We start from the raw sequence: 23,340 nt of genomic DNA on the forward strand, positions 1-23,340 counted from the left end.
TGTGGCTTTGCACTCCCCAGGACCATTCTGTGGGCATGGAGTCCCCTCGTGGAGCAGTGGCATTGTCCCCTCATCTGGCTGAGGTGCCCCTCCCCTTCCCCATGAGGTGCCTGTTTATTTTCGAACTGATGCCCCAGCATTGTTCTCTCCGTTTAGAGGCAGGTATCATGTGTGGGCTTCGCCCATGCATTTTGGAACCACTGGTCCACAGACAATGATTGGAACACTATTCGGACTTGTGCAGTTGCTGTACATATTTGTATATAATGATCTGTTACAGACCTGTTTCCATATCTAAATTTTCGGTGATTACACTTGTTACAATCATTTCCTTTTGTCCTTACGGGGTGTATATGTAATGTTGCTGCATGTATTTGTGTGTATGGTGTTGTGGGTGAGGGTGGGGGTGGGGGTGTTGCGGCTGCATGTGTGTGTCACTCTCTTTTTCCTCCCCCATCCCGTGTGCTAGGTGCAGTACTCACCGTGCTCGTCGCCACCGTCTTTGCTGCTCCTGGTAGAAGAGGAGGTAAACCAACATTGGTAGCACCTGTAACTCGGGCTCCATGGCGTCCTGGTTCCTCGTTGGGGGTCGAGAGGTGAGTGGTTTCCGTTCCAAAGACTGTTTTTGCCGTGCTTTTGATGGCTTTGGTACCGCCCCGGAAAAGGTGGCGGATTGGTGCCTTGTAATACGGTGGGCGGTACATTGTGTTCCGCCTGTCTGTTGGGGGTTACCACCGGGGTGTTTGTTTCTACCGCCGTGGCGGTCGGAATGTTAAAGTGGCTGTCTGTGTTGGCGGTTTCCGCCATGGTCGTGATTCCATTGTTTTTCTTCCGGCCTGTTGCCGGTATTACCGCCGCTTTATCATTGACCGCCAGGGTTGTAATGAGGGCCTAAATGTTTCATTCCTGAAGCTGATTTGATATCAGTCTCAAAATCTCTAGTTTTTCTAGGATTAACTATTAGAACAGTGGTTCCCAAACTTTTTAGAACCATGACCCACTTTTTAGAACAACAAACTTTCATGACCTGTCTAACTTTAATGAACATGAGTAGGGAAGATATTTGAATGCAACTAAAGCATGGTGTGGTAGTGCACTGTCATTTACGGACAGCACATTTTCTATTGAGTGGCCGCTAACTTTGCACAGACATATTGTTTTACAGATAAAATTATTTAATGTACAAATAATAATGTGCGTAAACCGGGTTTCTGTGAATATTTATAATTTGTGCATCACCCGGTAAAGTGTCTTAGGGCCAGATGTAGCAACTTCCCAAATTGCGCAATTTGGGATGCAGAAAGGTGTCTCAGACACCTTCTGCGAGTCGCTAGGGGGTCGCAAAGACCCACCTCATTAATATTAATGAGGTGGGTCGCAATTTGCGACCCCATATTGATTCAGGGCTCTCACGGGGATGGAGGCCTGCTGGGAACAGCAGACCTCCATGTCCGTGACTGCTTTTAAATAAAGCAGTTATTTTTTTTTCATATGCAACCAGTTTTCCTTAAAGGAAAACGAGCTGCACTTTGAAAAATAAACCGAAACCTTTTGTTTCGGTATTTTTCAGGGCAGGCAGTGGTCCATTGGACCACTGCCTGCTCTGAAAAATTATTTTTTGGTCCAGTCACAAAGGGGAAGGGGTCCCACGGGGACCCCTTCCCGTTTGCGACTGGGTTACCATCCACTTCAAGTGGATGGTAACTGCGAGTCCATTTGCGACTGCTTTCGCGGTCGCAAATGGAATTGCATACCAGTGCGACTCGCAAATAGGAAGGGAACACCCCTTCCTATTTGCGACTCGGAAATGCATTTTGCGAGTCGGTTCCGACTCGCAAAATGCATTTCTACATACCAGATGGGCTTTAGCGACTTCTACATCTGGCCCTTAATCTGTTTATTCCTGTTAAAATATCTGTTTCCAGGCCAATTCAGAATTACAAAAAACATTATTTACTTTTGGTTTTCCTAACTGCTGAATGAATACAGATCATTTGCAGGTATCTATAGTTTGAGTTGAAAACAAACAACATCACACTTTCCTGAACTCCAGCAAGACAGTCACATAATTAACTTTAAAAACTCCTCTCACTTTGTAGCTGAAGAAAGAAAAGTAAACACTAATCCCATAAGCCGCAGTATATCAGAAGACAAATAGCCTGTCATTTGACCTCTGTCTTTGAAGCACCCAATGTGAAAGGTAAACACATAATTTAAAGACATCTTTATTTATTGCTCAGACTTTCGTGGCCCATCAAAAATCAGCTGTCAACCCACAGTTTGGGAAATACTGTATTAGAGCATTATACTCTCAGGTATGTCTAAACTTCACCTGCTGCTGTTTGAAGCAGCCCTCCATGCAGTTGGAAAGTTAATATCAGGAACAAGAATATTCCATTGCATCACTCATGTCCCAATCTTTCTGAACTTCACAATTCTAAACCACGCATTCCAAGAAGAAATGTTATGATTTTAATGGATGCCAAGATTGACTATATAGCCTGAAGAAGGCAATAATTCACCTATAGCTGAAACAGTGACTACAAAGTCTGCAATTTTTGGAATGCTGATAGTCTGATGGAGATGTATAATTATTATGTTATTTTTGAATGCATGGTTGTATCAGAAATGATCACGTTGATAGAATTAGACTTTGCTTATGTCTTTTAGCCATGTTGTAAAGAAGATTGAGGCACGGTGAGCAAGGGTGCAGAGAGGCTTGTGAGAGTTGTGGGTAAGTAGTACAGACATTTTAGGATCATGACGCACAGAGAGCTAATATGAAGAAATGTGCACAAGTGGGACAGAAATCCTGGACATTACATTGACTTGCAGGAATGTTGAAAATGAACAAATACAGTCAGGACGGTTTCTTCAATCTTTTTGACATTAAATCAAGAAAGAAAGTACATATAATTTCATCTACGTTTTCACAGGTTTAAATTTTTTCCCCTTCAATTTTACTACCCCCCCGACACAAAAAGAACTCAAATTTCTGAAGATTGCAACTCATTTTTCTCTGTTAGGGGCTATCAAAGGTTCTTTTTGACAGGACCAATGCTCGGGCAGTTTGGAACACAAGAATGGGAAATGTCATCTTAAGGGTTTTGGGTACCCTGGGCAAGAGATACTTTGGGGGGCCCTGTTTGGAAAAACGTTTTTTTTTGCTATCAATTTCCTGCTAAATCAAGCGCACATCATGCCCAACAATACTAAATTAGGATAAACGACTGTTAAAATATGTTTTGCTGGGACCCCAAAAATCCTAAAGATGCCACTGTACAGAGAGAGAGAAAGAGTCAGAATTAAAGGTAGGTAGAGAAGTTTAGATTACGATTGGAAAAGACAGATGTCAAATAGACAAAAAGTTCACTTTTCCTGGGAGACCCTTGAAAAGTGGAGCCCCTGAGTGATAGCCCGCTCGGGCAATGAAGTAGAATGGGTGGGGGTTTTCCTATTTTCATTGGATCATGTCCACATGAAAATGAGGGAAGGCCCAGATTCAAAAACGCCCTCTCTGTTATGGAAGTGACCATGTGACCATGGACCTGATTTAGATCTTGGCGGACGGGGTTACTCTGTCACAAACGTGATTCGTGTCCTGTCCGCTGTATTACAATTCCATTAAATCCTATGGAAACTGTAATATGGCGGACAGAATAACATTTGTGACAGAGTAACCCATCCGCCAAGATCTAAATCAGGCTCTAAGTCTGTAATTTGAAAAAAAAGAATCCCTTCTCAAGTAGCATCATGGGCAGTTTGTGAATGGACCTCTTTATCGCTTCACAGGACAAGGTCACATAGGCACAGGCCAGCATTTGTTTGTGTGTCAGCAAAACCCAGATTCATCTTTCTGTTTTTGGGTTATGTGGTTACAGATTAGTGGCGTTGGGAACTGGGGTCTAGGAATAGTTGCTCATAAAAAACTTGCACCATCCTCTTAATACTTAAGTTAAATCTCAGAAACTGATGTATATGGGGTTGGTATATCCAGTCAGTGAGAGTGTAAATTACTTTTTATGCTCTAAGGGCCAGATGTATCAAAGGATTTTGTATTTGAAAACGGTGCGAATCCCAAAATTCGGCCGTTTGCTAATGCAAAATCGCCTTTCCCAATGTATGAAAGGCATTCTCAGTGCAATTTTAAGGAATCGCTAAAATAGCGATCCCTTAAAATTGCGAGCCCGTTTAGAGAATCGCAAATTGCGATTCTCTAAATAAGAAATCGCAAATAAGGAATCCTTATTTGCGATTTCTTAAGCACATGTATCAAGCTTTTCCTTAATGCAAATTCGGCATTAAGGAATCGCAATTACCACCATGTGCAAATTTTAAAAATGCATTGAAAATGCATTTTTATAATTGACATGTAGCGCACACATGCCCCTTTGGCATGTGTGCGCCTTACATGTCCCCCAAAAACATTTTGGGGTGCAGTAGAGGGGGCCTTAGGCACCCAGCACCCTGGGGTTTTGCATTTCTCAAATTGTGAATTCCAGTTAGGAATTTGCTATTTGGGAAATGCAAAAAAATTGCAAATATGGGCCTACAGGCCCATAGGTGCGAGTGTGGGCTGTATCGCAATTTGCGATTCGGTAATAGCATTTGCGATTTTTTAAGAAATCGCTATTACCGAATCGCAAATATGATACATAAAATAGCGATTTCTTAAAAATCGCTATTATCGAATCGCAAAATGGATTATTGATACATCCGGCCCTAAATTTTTATTACAGCGTGGAATAGCGTACTACGGGCCTGAAGCTTTTTTTTAGTAGGTGGAAGATTCACAATTGTCTGAATACATTGGACAGCTCAGGGGGCCTGGGCCTGGTCACTTGGGAAAAGTTGAGATTTAGTGGCAAGTTGTTATCCACGAAACTTCTGAACCTGAATAATAATATTGGGTCCCTTCACAAGCATATTGTGTGATGATGAACCAGTCAATACATTTCTCTATGCTTCGTTCTTTTTATCTGCCAAGACGTGGCACTATCAGCAACAGGGCTACATAAAATGAATTGAATTTTTAGAAGCACACATTAAAACTTAGCCAAGGAATCATTGGTTTGGGATTCAATCAATGGGTAACATGTAGCAGTCCCCACGACTTTCCTGTCTTCGGGTGTATATGAATAGTTTTCACTTTCCTTTCTCTGTGCTTATGTGGGTAGTTTTGACCTTCGTGGCTCTGTAAGTATGTGGATAGTTTCGAAATAAATCGTTTAAGATGCACAGAATTTTTCCCCATAAAGTGCTCTATGGAACATGAGGTACAGTGCTTTCATGCAGTCATAAAGCGAACCTTGCTAATCTATGCATTAGGCGCACATGCATTTCGCAGTAAGCCTTGTGGGCATAGGTGAGTTACATCCGCACAGGTACAAAACATTGGGACAACCAGAAAAAGAACCCTGTACACAGGAACGATAAAAGGATTTTCAGTGGTCTAGGCAAAGTTGCTTTTTACCTGCTGGAGCAAACGTCATACATTGAAAAATACTTTTTGGGGCTCTTTCCACAGTAGTTTGGTGTCACCATTAGGTGGAGCCCCATGGCTGCTGTTTTATCTCTCATTGTTGAAGCATTGGCCCTGCCTTGATTAAATATTTCTGTGTCCATACCGGATAGTTAGGTTGTAGAATCCCAGCACTGAAAATGGAGCAAGTTTGTGTGCAGAGGAGAATGAGATTATGTAGAAATCAAGTAGATTCAAGGCTGACCTCAGTCTCTGGAAGGATCTTACAGCTGTCGCAGAGAGGGTCTCTTACTCACACTATCACAGTCCGACTAACCTTTCAGAGGCCTTGAACAACTCTCTTTATGTCCTACCTTATCAAGTTTCAAAGACAGCTAGGTTTTTTTGGGGAAGCCTCCTAATTTTCATATAAGATAGTTTACCCTTGACCGTAGAAATGTCTGTGACAAAGCTACGATTGTTCTCTGTAGTCTTTATATTGGTACACCTCCTCAAGAAAGTTGTCCTTAAAGAGATTAGCTGCTTACACACACACCATTAAATCAGTTCTTGTTGGATGCCAAAGCTCTAAAATTGGGCAAATCGCTCAAGTCGTCACTCCCTTCAATTCTCAGCCCCTGCAGGAGCGGGAATTCCATCAGGGACTCTGACTCATGAAAGGATGTGTCCTCCTGGAAGACCGGGCAGCCATTTTCTTCTCGGTGTGTGCCGTGGAACCACAGATTCTCGTAGGGTTTGGGGCTGGGTGTCATGTCACCAAGCAGGGGCTGTGTGGAATCAGATCGTATGTACAGGGGGGCTGGCACACACTGGCCTCGGTAGCTATCCACTATAACCTTGGCATATTGTACGGACTCGCTTGTGTTCACATAGGACCTCAGTTTATGGTCACTGAATTGAGGCAAGGACCCTAAAATGTCCTCCTTGTGCATGTGGATGAAGCTCTTCAGAGGATCCTCAAGGTGGTCTTTGGACCTGTTCTTCTGCTGTGCTGCATCTTTTTCTAGAATGGTGACGTCACAGGTGATAACCTGCTGGGGCTCCCTCATGTCAGAGGGCAATTTATTTTCCTTAAAAATACAAAAAGTCTATTAAAATTGTTTCCACTTCGTTTCTCTGTTATGCTATTCAAACACTATTTCAGAATCAAGTTTCCGACAATGAGAAGCTCTGTTAAAACAAATAAAGAGTACTGTACAAAAATAGATTGGGTAACAGACCGATCGACAGGTCGAGAACAAAAGAAGGATAGATCAATAGATTAACAAACAGACAAAGTGACATACTGATGAATATACCTGCAGATTGACAGAAAGGTCACACAAATAGATAGATTAGTACACTGATGGGTGAACAGACAGGTAGATCAATAAGAAAAGTAAGAAACTGGCTCGATCAGTAGAGGAGCATGTCAACAGGTAGACAAAGACTGACTGAAAACCAGCATATTTGTTAACAGACAAATCAATAGACAGAGTACATAAAATATATCCAATAGATTTGACAAACTGCCGGATTGGATAGGTTAGGTAGTTGATCATTCTTTGTTATTTATGAAAAACTATAATCTCAGTGCTTTACAGTTGACGACCAAAACAAAGTAACATACTGTAAATTTTGTATCTTATAAGTATGTTATGCTTGCCAGTAAAATATGTTGCACACCAGTATCGACCTAGGACTTGTAAATAAATGTATGATGTAGATAATGAATTAACAATCCCAGATAGTCTGCTTAATTTCCTGCCCATTGCACCACTGCTACAATAGCTATATAGGAAGGTGGGAGGATATACGTCATTAGAGTCAGTCTGGATTATAGTGTAATCAGGAGTTTTACTGATAAGTAAATGTCTCTAAACCTTTTTTGATAATGAACACCCTTACTACTCAATTAGCGTCTTTGTTGAAAAACAATGAAGTTGCAATACGTCTAATTACCTCTTGTAGCTCAGCTGGAATCCATTTTCCTGAAGTGCTGTTAGCTGGGTCTGGTACGTCTGGCCAGAATCGATTCTTCATTCTTTCGGGGATACAAAGAAAACATTTAACCATTCAAGAGTAGACAGTCAGTTCGACCAAGTGTTAACAGAAAGTTGGTCGCCAAACTTACTGTTGTTTCTTCCGGTACATAAAGAATAGCAGGCACAAGGTCACCATACAGATCATAATCAGGACACCTACTTCAATTTCATCTGCAGAGAAACAAAACAAAACATGGATAGATGGTTGTGCTTTATTGATAGATTTTCATGATAAATCTTCAGCTGTAGGAGGTTCTTTCTTCAAGATTCATAGACAACATTGGGCTATGTGAGGAAACAGAGTGATCAGGAAAGAATTTGATGACAAGACCGGAGGCTCCTATTATGCGTTTATTTTCTTACTTTAATAAATAGCAGCAGTCAAGAAACATACTACGATTCCCAGAAGGCAAAAGAACAATAGCCAATGGGAATAAAAACGTAGTCAGAATAGTGTACACCAATCACATGCATACAAGGGTATTATGACATCACTTGACTGTGAACAGCCCTCTTTTCTTGCTGCTCGCAGTCAAGTTAAGTACCCTTTTACCGCATAAAATTTTATAGTGTTTTAATTTTACTTCGTTTCTATTAATAATTATATATTTTGCCGCTCACGCTGCACTAACGCGCTGTTTCTTGGCTTATTTCCTCTTCGTTTTCATAGACGGCAGGTTGCCGCATTTCCTCAGCGCTCGGCGGCCCGCGCGCTCTGTTCAAACTGCTTAGCATTTGCTTCGGCGCGCAGCGGCCCGCGTACTTTGTTTTCAGCTACTGGCTTTCCTCACGCGGCAGTTGGTATCACCGCGCTTCAGGAAACACCGGCGCGTTACACTCCTCCACTCTCCTGAGGCCGGGCGGCTGTTTCTGACCTTGCCGCTCACGCTTCAATAATTATTCCGAGATTTAATGCTCCCTTACCGGTTCGTTTTCCCGTGGCTATCCAGTCCTTGCTTTCTCCTTCGTTTCCTCACAGCTGCTTTCACATTTTAGCGACGCCCACAGGCGGAGCTTCAGTTGCTCCTCATTGTCCAGTTCTTTTTTCATTGACATCATGGATTCAGACAACTCCCCTTCACATCATGATGTTGGAGATATCAGGCAGGAACTGTCTGCCTTCATAAAATCCTCTGTTCAACAGGCAGTATCCTCTTCCATACAGAAAATTTCAAAGAACCTAGAACTTTCCTTTTCTGACATGATTTCTAGGTCTATGTCGGCCCAGGCTGCGGGGGAATGCAGTAAGCGCCTTTCTCCCAATAAAAATCCCAAAAAATCTAAAAAATTGGCGCAAAAGAGAAGTGAGGTTTTCTCACATGTGGTAGAGGACACGGTTCCTCAAAAGGCTCCCACCAAGGAGTATAAAAATTTGGACATTGGGAAAACAAGTTTAAAACACAAATCCAAGGAAAAAAATATTATTGTTCCCTTGATTATATCGTCCATCCCTGATACGGATGACGATCTACCTGACCTGGACTCTGATTCCAATGTTTCGAACAACGGATATGATTGTACTTTTTCTCCCCCGCCCCCTAAGAAATCCAAGTCATCCTCCCTTCAAACTTCCAACGTTCTAGACCCTGAGGGTTTCCCGATGTTTGACTCTTCCAATATCCTTCACCCCAACTCTACTGAGTGGGTCCCTGCGGACCATGTTGCACAATATGTCTATGCAAAAATTAATTGCCCCTTGGATAAACAAACTAGAGCGAAATAAAATCGGAGTGTCCTCGCCCCTCCCTTTCCCGTAATCTCTCCATTACTCCCTCCATAGACCAACCCCTTTTAAAAAAAATTACGAAATTAGGCAAGGATCCACGCAAAGGAGTGGATAAAGCGTGGGCTTCTTGTCAGGACAAACTGCTTGACGTTATGGGACCTCTAACCCGTATATTTGACATCACTGAAGCAGCTAGAATTGACGGCTCTTTCATCGACCCTGAAGAACTTACTCTATGGGTCCAAGTACCTTTTGCCTTCTAGGCAATGCGAATTCCGCTCTTACGCATGAGAGACGAAAGGGTCTACTCTTGAAACTTGACCCTAAACTGGTCAACCTGGCGACCGTCCAACCCAATGCTCAGACCGACTGTGCTCTGTTTGGAGAGTCTTTTATCAAAGACTTAAGTAAATACATAGCAACTTTTACGTCGTTGGACAAGGCTCAACAATCGCTAAAAATATGTTTTCCCAGCGGGTTTTTGCGAGTGCTGGCAGAGGAAGGAACCGCTTTGCTGGCCGTCCATACCACAACCAAGGTTCCAGAGGATACCAAAACGCGTCCTACCAGGAGTATAGGCCGCAATTTTATCCTCAGAGAGCAAGAGGTTTCCGCTCCAGAGGCTTCAGGAACTCGAGATCCTCTTCCCAACCAAGTAAGTCTTATACTTTCTTCTATACCTGTAGGAGGGCGTCTCTGTTTTTTCCTACCAAAGTGGTCGGAAATCACGGCAGTCCCTTTGATTCTCCACACTGTTCAAGGTTACTCCATAGAACTTTATGCAATTCCTATTCAGACTCAGTTCCCCCCTCTCCCACGTTTTTCCTCAGACATGGCATCTCTCATTACCTCAGAGGTGCAATCCCTATTGCAAAAACAAGCCATCGCTCCTACCCTTCCCGATCCAGCAGGTTTTACCAGCTCAATTTTCCTGGTTCAAAAGAAAAACAAAAAAATGCGCCCTGTGATAAACCTCAAGTGTTTCAATCACTTTGTAGTCTATCATCATTTCAAGATGGAAACCATCCTCCATCTCAGAGATACTCTTCTTCAACAGGGTTGGATGGTGCGATTGGATCTTCAAGATGCGTATCTAGTTGTTCCTATTCATCCTCATTTCAGGAAGTTTCTCCAATTTCAGTGGTCAAACCATTATTTTCATTTTACCTCTCTACCCTTCGGTCTCTCATCGGCCCCATGGTGTTTCACTAAACTCATGAAACCGGTGGTAGCTTTTCTCAGAGCTCAAGGTGTCAGACTCATCATCTACCTCGACGATATCCTAATAATGAGTCAGTCTCCACAATCCCTTTTGTCTCATCTATCTCTCACATGTTCCCTCCTATCAGACTTAGGTTTTATCATAAACAGAGAAAAATCCATCCTAATCCCTTCTCAAATTATAGAATTCTTGGGTTTCCAAATAAATTCAATTTCTGCTACTCTTATGCTTCCCTCTGCAAAGATCAAGACCATAAAGTCGGAAATTTTACAAGTCCTACGCAGTTCTCAGATCTCTCTAAGAACGTTAGTGCGAATTGTGGGTCTCCTCTCCTCTTCAATCCAAGCCATCTTACCAGGCCCTCTCCACTACAGAACCCTTCAAAGGTTACAAATTTGTCACTTAAGGAGAGGCCTCTCGTACACAGATATCATTCCATTAGATGTCGATTCTCGCACAGAACTTCAATGGTGGATAGACCATTTAGATGCTTGGAACCGAAGGACTATCTTTGCATCAGCCCCAGATCTAGTATTAGAATCAGATGCAAGCCAATCTGGCTGGGGGGCCCGATGTGGACCAATCTCAACTGGAGGCACATGGTCGTCAGAGGAGTCCAAAATGCATATCAACTGTTTAGAGATGCTTGCCGGCTCCTTTGCAATCAGAAGCTTTGCAAAAAACAGAGTTCGCTGTGCCATTCTCCTCAGAATGGACAACATCTCTGCTGTTCGTTATATCAATCATCTTGGAGGCACGAGATCCAAACCTCTAGCAGAACTAGCCAAGGGGTTTTGGGAATTTTGCCTTTTAAACCACATTTCGGTTCATGCAGAGTACCTTCCGGGTTCTCAAAATTCAGTGGCAGATTGGCATTCTTGTCATCTTCGAGACTGAAGCGACTGGAAAATACACACTTCAATATTCCAGATCATTCAGAACAAATGGGGTCCTCTACAAATCGATCTTTTTGCGTCTCGCCTCAATTCTCAGCTTCCCCAATTCTACAGCTGGCGTCCAGATCCATTGGCCTTGGCATCAGATGCCTTCTTACAGGACTGGTCCCTTTCCCTCAATTACGCCTTTCCCCCTTTTCTCATGATCAGCAGGGTGCTGGCCCATATCAGGCGTCAACAAGCCTCTTTAATTCTCATAACTCCCTTTTGGCAATCACAAATTTGGTTCCCAGCTGTTCTAGAACTATCAATAGATTTCACGATTTTGATTCCTTCCTTCCCGGATCTACTGCTCGACCCTCTAGGCCGATCCCATCCTCTCATTCTGGACAATTTATTGACTCTCTCTGCATGGAAAATCTCAGGCAATCCCAATCTTTCCTGAGCATTTTGGCAGAAGCTTCCCAATATATCTCACGGTCCTGGGCCCCAGGCACAAAAAAGGCTTATACATCAGCCTGGCCTATTTGGCACACTTGGTGTTTGGGAAAACACATTGATCCCTTTTCAGCGGATTTGATTTTTATTATCAACTTTTTAGCGGCTGAAGCCAGCAAAGGCAAAGCTTTCCGTACTATCAACCTATATAGATCAGCTATCTCTGCCAATCATGCCTTAGTTAATGGAAAACCTATTGGAGAACACCCTCTGATTTGCCGCTTACTAAAGGGAGTAAAGTTTTCCAATCCTCCTTTGCCTAAATATAGTCAGTTATGGGATGTTAACATTGTTTTGAAATTTCTACTGTCATGGCCTAATAATCTCATGCTTTCGCGAAAAATGTTATCTGCAAAGTTGACCATGTTATTGTGCCTTGTTTCTATAAAACGTCTCTCGGATGTTAAAGCTCTGGATATTTCTAATCGTCAATTTACACCTTCTGGGGTTTTGTTTACTGTGGTTCGTTGAACCAAAACCAATTTATCCTCAGTCTTCTATCCATATTTTCCTGATCACCCAAAACTATGTGTTGGACAATGTTTGAAAGCGTATGAATTAAAGACTACAGATTTAAGATCCTCTTCTCATTCCCGATTACTAATTTCATTTAGGAAACCCCACACTCCTCTTTCGGCTGCTACCCTAGCTTGGTGGGTTAAATGGTTGATGTCTCTGGTGGGCATAGATACTTCTATGTTTGGAGCTCACTCTTCCAGAGAGACAATGGCTTCTAAAGCGTTCTGGGCAGGCTCCCGTTTAAAAGATATTCTTAAATCTGCAGACTGGTCTAATGACAATGTATTTAATTTTTTTTACTGTAAACCTATCGATAATGTCTCGCTGAATGTAATTAATATGCTTTAAACTCGCATAATAGGAGCCTCCGGTCTTGTCATAAAATGTAGATTTTCCTAGTCCCATGACGGAAAGTCTTAATTTTTATTAAAGACACAGAGGCGAGTATTATCCCTCCACTTTCATTAACTTTGTTCTTTCCTTTCCCTCCCTTCTTTTAGCACCACTGGCCATCACTCGACCTTCCACTTAAGACTCCTTCTTCAGCTTGGTTTTCTACTCTTCAAGCTTCCATGGCACCGTTCAAATCTGGACTTCCCACTGGAGTTACTTACCAGGATCCGTCTTGGTTACCTTGGATTTTGAAATTTTGTTCTGATGTTTTGTCTTTCATTATGGCAATTCTCATTTTGTTTTAATTTTTCCATTGTTTAATTCTAATTGACTCTCTCGCAAGAAAAGAGGGCTGTTCGCAGTCAAGTGACGTCATAATACCCTTGTATACATGTGATTGGTGTACACTGTTCTGACTATGTTTTTATTCTCATTGGCTATTGTTCTTTTGCCTTCTGGGAATCGTAGTATGTTTCTTGACTGCTGCTATTTATTAAAGTAAAAAAAGAAATGCATAATACTCGCCTCCGTGTCTTTAATAAAATTAAGATTTTCCGTCATGGGACTAGGAAAATCTACATTGTTCTGTCTGTCAGCGCAGCAAAGGTTTGGACTGTTGAGTTACCACAGTAGGCAGGTACCCTGTGGAAAGAAGCTTGTGATATCAAGTTGGCCTTAGAATGAAGATACATCCAAGTCTTGACAACTATTCTTTTGTGGGCTTGGCACTTGACCCGAGTCCAGAGTAAATGCTAGCAGACTAAACTCTTATGTAGGTGACTGCAGCAGAAAATTAGGTTGGTGGAGGGGAGAAGGAGCAGAACACTAGCAATGATGTGGATTACTTTCTTAAGAGGTCCTCACATTTGGACCATCTGCTTCAGCAGCTGGATGCTTTGAAAATATGGATTCAAGTTCCTCTTCATACAAATGGACCCCTTCATGAGTGTAGATTTGATGATGTTGACAGTGCATTCCAGTGGAATGGGGCTGGATCACCTGATTGCACCAATTTTCCAAACTCTTTAGAGCCCAAACATTTTACCCTAGAAATGGAGGGGAACTAGTATGTCAATTAGGTTGAACTACTTGTGACGGGAGAAGGCCGTGGAACATCCAGTGGTCCTGCAGAGGGTTGACAGTGTGATGCCTAGGCTGAGGAACAGTGACACAGTGGAGGTCTAATTTAAGCATTCGTAAAAGGCTACTTCTGTCTTGGATGAGGCACAGGCTGGTAATCTCGTGTAGAGTTAGTTTACTTCAATTTGTGTGCAATTACTTTATTATACACACTTTAAGGTTGCAAACCTTTTAATCCTAGATGTGGCGAGGTTTCCTTCTTGACTCTGTTTTGCACTTACTCTGTATGTTTATTTTATGAATATGTTCGTATAGCATTGGGAGATGGCTGCATCTACTGTTTCCTTCATTCCATTCCATTACTGACAAAGACTCACTCTTCCTTAGCACGCTCACCTGGATCTCTTTCTGCTGTGTATCAAACCCGTCCACTCCTCTCGCTCCATCAGCTTACACCACTCTGATTTTGCCCATGTCAGCTGCCTTCCGAAGCACCCCACCCCTGCACCCGTGGACTCAACAGACCTAACAGAAACACTCTCCTACCACCCTCCGCCAGCATTCCTTAATGAAATTTACAGATAGTTCTCACTCAAATTGAACCCCTCATCCATTAGGCAACTCAACAACACCCTGAAAACAAACTGTGACTAACATCAACCCCTCCGTAACTTCACCCCTGGACTCCCTCATTGTGAAATTTGAATCACTACATGTATCTAAGCATTAAAAAAGTAAATGTGTGCACCATTTGGTAAATGGATTAAAACCCTACTACACCACAGCTTGAATCTTATATACAAGCCATAATATTCAAACTCATGCTTGCAAAATCCACCAATTTTCAAGACAGCACCTCCTCATTACACTGTAACACTCATTACACTCTAACCGTCAACACCTTGCTCACAATATCAACATTCTTTTCTCGTGATCTTACACCTCTGTTATTCCTTCCTCTCAGCTGAACATTTTGGATCTCTCTTCTCAGACCTTGAGCATTTGAACTAACCTACAAAATACACTTTTTTCATTCCTTCTCTTACATTTCTCCATGGCTCCTAATATCTCTGCTAAGCTGAAAAATTTCTCAGACAGACCTCCTCCTGAACTAACATCCACACTCAAAGCTACAACCCATCATATGCACCATCAAACCCTTTCAGTTCCCCTTTAAGGGTGCAGAGATCTCTGCCACAAGTGCAAAGTTCTCTGCACCCACTTACAGTGTGGGATTGAGGGTGAGCTTGAGCTTTCCAACATTCCAAGGTGTGTTTTGCTTTGGACGTTTGCAAACAACCAAAAACATTTGTGGGCATTCACAAACTACGATCATTTCCAACCTGGTTTTATGGGTGTATATGGCAAGGGGTTTCTCCACTGGGAAACATATTTGACCCCTACAGAAAAGAGAAACAAAAGTGCATTTTTTAATGGGCAATCTTTTCCCCATGTGTGCCAGGGTGAACTCCATTAGAGGGAATGCATTCCCAACAAGGACATCATGTAATTTCCATGAGAATCTACATGGAAACGTACCAGGATTGCGGAGACTCCCTCACGACTGCGGGGCCTCTGCCACGAGCGCAGAGGCCCTTTGTGAATCAGACACAGACTTTTTATTTAAATGCTGGGATGATTAATCCAGTCCAAACTGAAAGAAATGTTTATGCAGCACTTTTTAGGAGGTTTCATAAATGTTTCTCATGCACTGCTTTACTGTGAACTGAAAGATCTCACTGGTGGATAAACAGACGTTGCCTTCTTAAAATGTACATGGCCGGCACATTAGTTTTTAGATAAAGCAAACTGATATTTTACCACAGATTCTTACAGGAGCAGCACATGATGCGTAAAGAGCGAATATAGCTCCTCTGCAAGGGTCTTCCAAGAAAACTACCAATTGTCTAACTCCCAAGCTGGCCTTTAGCATGTGCAGTCATTACTCGGAGTTCAATGCGAAGATGTAATTGCTGCTCTTAAAGTATGCCTCTTCGGTGAAGATCCTACAGAGCTACTCGAGACAACAGTATAGTGGTGCTTTATTTTATTCAGAATACATCAGTCACATATTCATACCATTCATCTGGGGAAAGGTAGGTGCTTGGATTGGACATTTATCCATCAGGGCCCACAGACACATACTCTTACAGTGTTTCCAGCCTCTTCATCATCCGCCTCTTCCCTCACATTTCTCAAGCCCCTGTGTGGCATATACTGTGCTCTGTGGTGGGGGAATCCTTTATGTCACAGTTTTCTGTATTCTGTGTTGGAATTGTAATGGTGGACCTAGAGCTGTAACTGGAGAATGTAGTCCTTTTCATCCTGGAATAAACCACGCCTGCTCAAGGCTATCACTCGAATCTTGCAAATACCACACCCTTCTTCCCTTTCTCTGCTCTCCTTCCTGATATCTTTCCATACTTTACCAAAAGCCCTCCCAGGAAACCTGATCAATGTGCCCTGACACTCACCGAACAGAGTGGTGTGCAAAGTCAAGACGGTCCCATTGGTGGTTCCGGCACTGGTCGAGCTCGTCAGATACACTTTGTAGGTGCTCGATGCCACCAGGTCCCCCAGAATAAAACTTCTTGAAGAGGCCTCCAGAACAGACCCTAGAGTAAAAAAGAAGGAATGGTTTCTTACCTGTAACTCCAGTTCTCTCGTAGGGGTATTTCCATGATAGTCATAAGCACTGAATAGTTCCGCGCGCCTGCGGGGACCCCGGAGCACTGTTGTGTAATATATTCTTAAGTGCAATCATCAGCTCCTTGACAAAAAAGGTCTGTGAAAAACACTTAAGAATAACAATGTGCAGCCTATGTGAACAGCTACACAGGCCAAATTGTTAGAAGAAAAAACAGTTGTAGTGTAAATTCACGTTTAAACCTCAATTTATTCTATAAATACATAAATAAATACATTCTCATATTTTATTTACACCTCTCATGAGAATAAAACAATGTAGGGCAGTGTAGCCCATAGGCTGCCATTATACAGAATGAAAATAGAGCTGTGCCTTTAAGAAAGTAAAGTCTTCCTGTTTCCCATCATGCACAGCAAAAGGCAGTTGCCTCAGTTCTTTTTTGGAGGCTAGTAACCTGACATGAAGAAACAAAACATTTGTTGGAGTACCAACCTCAATAATATTCATGTTCTATGTCAACTCCACCGGGGAGGAGGGAGGGTTGCTTATGACTATCATGGAAATACCCCTACGAGAGAACTGGAGTTACAGGTAAGAAACCATTCCTTCTCTCGTAGGGGATTTCCATGTATAGTCATAAGCACTGAATAGAGTAGCAAGCCCATCCCCATAACCGAGGTGGAGTAGACATAAGAATACTGAGAAAACATGAATCATGCAAACAAATTCTTGAGCAAGGCCTGTCCAACCTGCGCATCTGCCCTAGCGTCTGTATCAAGGCAGTAATGCTTAGTAAAGGTATGGACCGACCTCCAAGTGGCAGCCTTGCATATTTCTGCCAAAGGGACATTTCTCATCAAGGCTACAGTAGCTGCTTTCCCTCTGGTAGAGTGGGCTTTTGGCCTACCACCAAGGGATTTGTTTGCTAACTGATAACATAACATTATACATGAAACAATCCACCTGGATAAAGATTGTTTAGATGTGCCCAAACCTGTTCTGATTGGGCCATAGTTAATAAAAAGCTGTTGTGATTTTCGTAAGCTTTTTGTCCTGTCCAAGTAAAATTTCAAGACTCTCTTTACATCCAGAGAGTGCAGAGTTCTCTCAGCAGGAGTAGCTGGATTCTGAAAGAAAGTCGGTAATGAAATTGTTTGGTTCACATGGAAGTCGGAGACTACCTTAGGTAAAAATTTTGGATGAGTTCTCATTACCACTTTCGCAGAATGAAACACCGTGTAGGGTTCCTGAGCACAAAGGGCCTGGATTTCGCTGACCCTACGCGCTGAAGTGATTGCCACCAGAAAAGCAGCTTTCCATGTGAGATGCTGCAGCGATGCCTTATGTATCGGCTCGAATGGCGGCAGCATCAGACGTGATAAGACAACGTTCAGTTCCCATGGAGGAGAAGGCTTTCTAATGGGAGGAAAAACCTTCTTTAAACCTTCTAGGAAATCCTTAATAATCGGAATCCGAAAAAAGGAAGTTTGTGAAGGACTCTTTCTGTATGCCGTTACCGCCGCCAAGTGAACTTTTATTGACGACAGTTGTAAGCCCGATTTTGCCAAACTTAACAAGTATGGCAGGATAGATTGTTCTCCACAGGAAACCGGGTCAATGTTGTTGTGTAAACACCAAATGCAGAATCTCTTCCACTTGCTTGCATAGGCTGATCGTGTGGAAGGGCGCTTTGCTTCCTTCAGAATTTCCATACAGTCCTGAGGTAGGTTCAAGTGTCCATATTGCACTAGCTCAGGAGCCATGCTGCCAAACTCAACGATGAGGGGTTGGGATGAGATATCTGCCCTCTGAACTTCGTGAGAAGGTCCGGACGATATGGTAGCCTGATGTGTGGTTTGAGTGACCGGTGAAGAAGGTCTGGGAACCACCACTGGCGTGGCCACTCCGGAGCAATTAGGATCATTTTGGTCTGAGCATTGGACAGCTTCTGGAGGACCGCCGGAATCAGGGGAAGCGGTGGAAAAGCGTAAAGAAATGCTCCTGACCAGCTTATCCATAGGGCTTTCCCCAATGTCCCTGGATGGTAATATCTGGAGGCGAAGTTTTGGCATTTTTTGTTTTCTGGGGTTGCGAATAGGTCTGTAGAGGGGGTACCCCAGAGTGCGAAAATGGAATGAACAACGTCGTCGTGCAGTACCCATTCGTGGTTCTCGTCCATTACCCGACTGAGGGCATCCGCTTGAACATTCTGGATGCCGGGCAGGTGAGTTGCCACTAGCGACAGGTTCCTGGCTAGAAGCCAATGCCAGATTGTCTGAGCCTCTCTGGATAAAATTCTGGACCTGGTGCCTCCTTGTTTGTTCACGTAGTACATAGTGGCCACGTTGTCTGTCTGGAGAAGGAGAGTTTCCGTTCTCAGAGAGGGAAGGAAGGCTTTGAGCGCAAGGTGGACTGCGCGAAGTTCCAGCAGGTTGATGTGATAGAGACTCTCTCTCTGTGACCACTCGCCTTGGACTCGAAGATGTTCCATGTGCGCCCCCCATCCGAGCAGTGACGCATCTGTTACGATGGTTTGAGATGGAGGCCGTTGTTGGAACGGAATCCCCACCAAGAGATTGCTGGGTAAACACCACCACTTGAGGGATTGTAGGGTGTGAGGAGAAAGAAGGACTTTGTTCTCCCAATCGTCCCTCAGTTGACACCACTGATCCTCCAGATTTTCCTGCAATGGTCTCATATGGAGGCGAGCATTGGGAACCAGATGGATACAAGACGCCATCGAGCCCAGTAGAGAAGCTATTATTCTTGCAGTGGCTAGAGGTCCTTCCTGCAGTTGTTTGCACTTTTGGAGAATCGATAACCGTCGTTCCTCCGAAGGAAACACCGTTCCTAGCCTGGTATCTACAATGGCCCCTAAGTAATGCAACCTCTGAACAGGTGTTGCTGTAGATTTCAGGAGATTGACTTGAAGACCAAGTTTTTGCAGCAGTTGTAGAGTCCATTCGAAATGTTGTTGTGCCTCGAGACAACTGGAGGCCTTTATGAGCCAATCGTCTAGATAGGGGTAGACGAATATTCGCTGTTTCCTCAAGTGGGTGGCTACTACCGCCATGCATTTGGAAAAAGTTCTCGGCGCTGATTTTAGGCCGAAAGGTAGAACTGCAAATTGGTAATGGCGTTTTCCGACGGTGAATCTTAGGAATTTTTGATGTTTCTTGGTTACTGGAATATGAAAGTAAGCGTCGCAAAGATCTATCGCACAGAGCCAGTCGCCCTGACGTAGATGTGGGTAAATTTGGTGTAAGGCTAACATCCTGAATTTTTCTTTGCAAATCCATTTGTTTGCTGTCCTCAGATCTAAGATGGGACGAAACTCTTGTCTTTTTTTGGTACAAGGAAATATCTCGAATAAATCCCCTTCCCTTGTTGGCTGATGGGAACGGGTTCTATGGCTCTTTTTTGCAATAGGATATTGACCTCTAACTGTAGAGCTTCGAGATGGTGGTTGGCTGTTTTGGGTGGAACAGATGGTGGAGAACTGGTGAATCTGAGAGCGTAACCATGTCTCACAATATTCAATACCCAGGCGTCTGTTGTGATGCGTAGCCACTCGTCCAGATGATTTGAGATACTTCCCCCTACCGGAGTGGATAACGGAGGAGGGGGAAGCAAAGATTCAGGGCTTAGACGTGGGAGCCTGTTGAGTTGCCTGAGTTTGAGGTGTTGAACGACCCCTTGTCGACCTTCGCTGAGTGGAGAAACCCCTTTGATGCTGCTGTTGTTGCTGCTGCTGGGGGCGCGAAGACATCCAGTGTGGCGACTGATACCGGTGGGTGAAAAGTCGTCGTTGATATGGCCGGAAAACCTTTCTTTGTTCTTTCGGTCTTTCCATGCCTACCGCTTTCAGGGTATCTAGTTCAGCCTTTATTCTAGCCATCTCGTCATTGGCATGAGAACCGAACAAGGTGGAGCCCGAGAAAGGCAAGTTTTGTATTCTCTGCTGCGCTTCAGGTTTGAGTGATGTAAGTCTCAACCATGCATGCCTTCTGAGCGCTATCCCGTGTGCATAATTGTGTGCGGATAGCACCGAAGAGTCAGCTGCAGCACTTATAATTTGGTTAGAAACCATGGCTCCCTCACCCACGACCTCCAGGAAATCTTCCCTTTTATCCTTAGGAAGATGTTCCGCAAACTGCATTAAAGAGTCCCAGAGGGCACGGTCGTATCGCCCTAATAACGCAGTAGCGCTGGCTGCCTTCATCGTGACGGCTGCAGTAGAACATACTTTTCGTCCTGCAGCATCTATCTTTCTGCTCTCTTTATCTGGAGGCGAAGAAGAAGACGGTGAGGTTGAATGCAGTTTCTTTGCCGCTACTATGACCACCAAATCAGGTACTGGGTCCGACCTCAAGAATAGAGGATCTTGTTCTGGTGGATGATATTTTTTAATAAGTCTGGAAGGAGCAGACTTTGTTGCGGCCGGTGCAAGGAAAATATCCATTGCTGGTTCAAGGAGACCTGGAACCAGTGGAAGCAAAGGTCTGGAAGATGTCCTGTGATGCAAGGTCTCGAAGATCACTGACGTCGATGGGGCAGGTACCGCCAGCGGGATGTTCAGCTTGGTCGCCCCTCGTACTAAGACCTCCTGGAACGTATTCACATCATCTATGGGGGACACTCTCGGGGACGGTGAGTCCGATAGGGTTGGAGAGTAGTCCCGTGTAGACGAAGAAGAACGCCTGTGATGTGAATGCTGAGATCTCTGTGATTCATGACGGTGCCGAGAGGAAGAAGAGCGTCTAGAGGAATGTCCCGAACGTCTTACAGACCGCGTTGGAGTCCTCAAAACAGACTCTGAAGGAGGAGCCGGAAGAGGCGCCGTAGGTGTTACCGGCGTCTGTGGCAATGGTGATTGTCGAGGAGAGAGTTGTGGAGACGCTGGAAGGAGGATGAGTGAAGCCGAGGATTCTGAGGTTGTATAAACCCTTCTAGGTCTTTTTGATTGTCTCGACGTCGACACACTCCTCGACGTCGAAGTACGGTGATGGCGAGTGCCCTTCGCCGTCGATTCTTCTCGCCGTTGAGAATTTCTCGACGACGACCCTCGACGTCGCCGTGATGACGGTGAACGCCTACGACGTCGAGCACCCCTTGACGTTGATCGCTCTCGCCGTGTCGACGGCGAGCCGGATTCAGATCTCCTCGACGTGGAACGTCCTCGCCGTGTCGACGGCGACCCAAATCTCGACGGCGAAAGTCCACGCCGTCTCGCCGGCGAAATCGTCGTCGACAGCGAGCGATGTCTCTTTCTCGCCGGCGAACCACTCCTCGACGGTGAGCATGTTGGCGCCGTTCCTTGCCTCGACGTCGACGCCCTCGACGTCGTCGGAGACCTGTGCCGTTTTTGAGCCGGTCTGGTCGGAGTTATAGAGGAAACAGTGTGAGCCCTGGTAGAAGACTGACCTTCTCCTCGCTCTGTGGTAGAATGACCACTTTTCCTCCTGTCCTCTTTCGCCTGGAGTCGGATCTTCTCCCTGTCACGAAGGGTCCTTCTGGAGAAGGTTTTGCAGATGTCACACGACTCCGGTTTGTGGCTGGATGGAAGGCAAATTATGCAGACCCGATGTGGATCTGTTTTGGCCTTTTTTCTGCCACAAGAAGGGCATTTGTCAAACAGTGAAGGCATTTCTGAAGTAGAAAAACCTCAAAATTCTGTCAGAATCTAACAGAAAAAAATAGAAAATGATCACTCAATGTTAAAAACGTCGAGTGAAATTGAAATTCAAAAGATTTTAAATGAATTTCTGTCACAAAAGGATTTTGTGAGGTAGAGCTCAATGCTTCAGGGTCCTGTCAGAAAGGAGCCGGAAAAAAGAACTGAGGCAACTGCCTTTTGCTATGCATGATGGGAAACAGGAAGACTTTACTTTCTTAAAGGCACAGCTCTATTTTCATTCTGTATAATGGCAGCCTATGGGCTACACTGCCCTACATTGTTTTATTCTCATGAGAGGTGTAAATAAAATATGAGAATGTATTTATTTATAGAATAAATTGAGGTTTAAACGTGAATTTACACTACAACTGTTTTTTCTTCTAACAATTTGGCCTGTGTAGCTGTTCACATAGGCTGCACATTGTTATTCTTAAGTGTTTTTCACAGACCTTTTTTGTCAAGGAGCTGATGATTGCACTTAAGAATATATTACACAACAGTGCTCCGGGGTCCCCGCAGGCGCGCGGAACTATTCAGTGCTTATGACTATACATGGAAATCCCCTACGAGAGAAAGAACTAAAACATTAAACAGGGAGACCTTCACGGGTGTACATTGAAGGCAAGAGAAGCTTTCAGGGTAAAAAGCAAAGAGGAGTTTCAAGTAACAAAGACAAGTAATGACACTTTGGGGGTTATTACAACTTTGGAGGAGGTGTTAATCAGTCCCAAAAGTGACGGTAAAGTGACGGATATACCACCAGCCGTATTACGAGTCCATTATATCCTATGGAACTCGTAATACGGCTGGTGGTATATCCGTCACATTTGGGACGGATTAACACCTCCTCCAAAGTTGTAATAACCCCCTTTGTGTGTAAATCGGTCAGATGAGAACTCCCTTCCTTCAGTACAATTTGCTCTCTTCAATTGAACAACAACCATATTCCAACCCAAAGAGATTCTGAAAGTAAAATGTACCAAAATACTGATGCCTACAGGTGGTGTTGTCCATGGAAACAACAACTCTTATAATAGCTGTCATCTGCATCTTGAGTTTTACCCTGACCATGAAATGTGCACCATCCTCCTCCTCCCAACCGTAATCTTTAAAAAAATCATCAAACTGACATCAATTTCAATGTTTAGAAGAACAAAGGAATCAGGAATGCTTTAA

General features: G+C 43.8%; 1 protein-coding gene across 2 annotated transcripts in view; it reads right to left on the reverse strand.

Annotated features, from left to right (window-relative positions):
* Positions 1 to 2,215: 2,215 nt before the first annotated feature.
* Positions 2,216 to 23,340, reverse strand: part of CSF3R (colony stimulating factor 3 receptor) — a 170,184-nt gene continuing 149,059 nt past the window's right edge. For both annotated transcript variants that reach the window (XM_069223871.1, XM_069223869.1), the window contains exons 13-16: positions 16,315 to 16,455; positions 7,596 to 7,677; positions 7,424 to 7,505; positions 2,216 to 6,552 (exon numbers count right to left, since the gene is read on the reverse strand). In XM_069223871.1, coding sequence (XP_069079972.1) covers positions 6,025 to 6,552; positions 7,424 to 7,505; positions 7,596 to 7,677; positions 16,315 to 16,455 — 833 coding nt within the window. In that variant the 3' untranslated portion in view covers positions 2,216 to 6,024. The remainder of the gene's footprint in view (positions 6,553 to 7,423; positions 7,506 to 7,595; positions 7,678 to 16,314; positions 16,456 to 23,340) is intronic.

Source organism: Pleurodeles waltl, chromosome 3_1, assembly GCF_031143425.1.
Source record: "Pleurodeles waltl isolate 20211129_DDA chromosome 3_1, aPleWal1.hap1.20221129, whole genome shotgun sequence".
NCBI classification, from domain to species: domain Eukaryota; kingdom Metazoa; phylum Chordata; class Amphibia; order Caudata; family Salamandridae; genus Pleurodeles; species Pleurodeles waltl.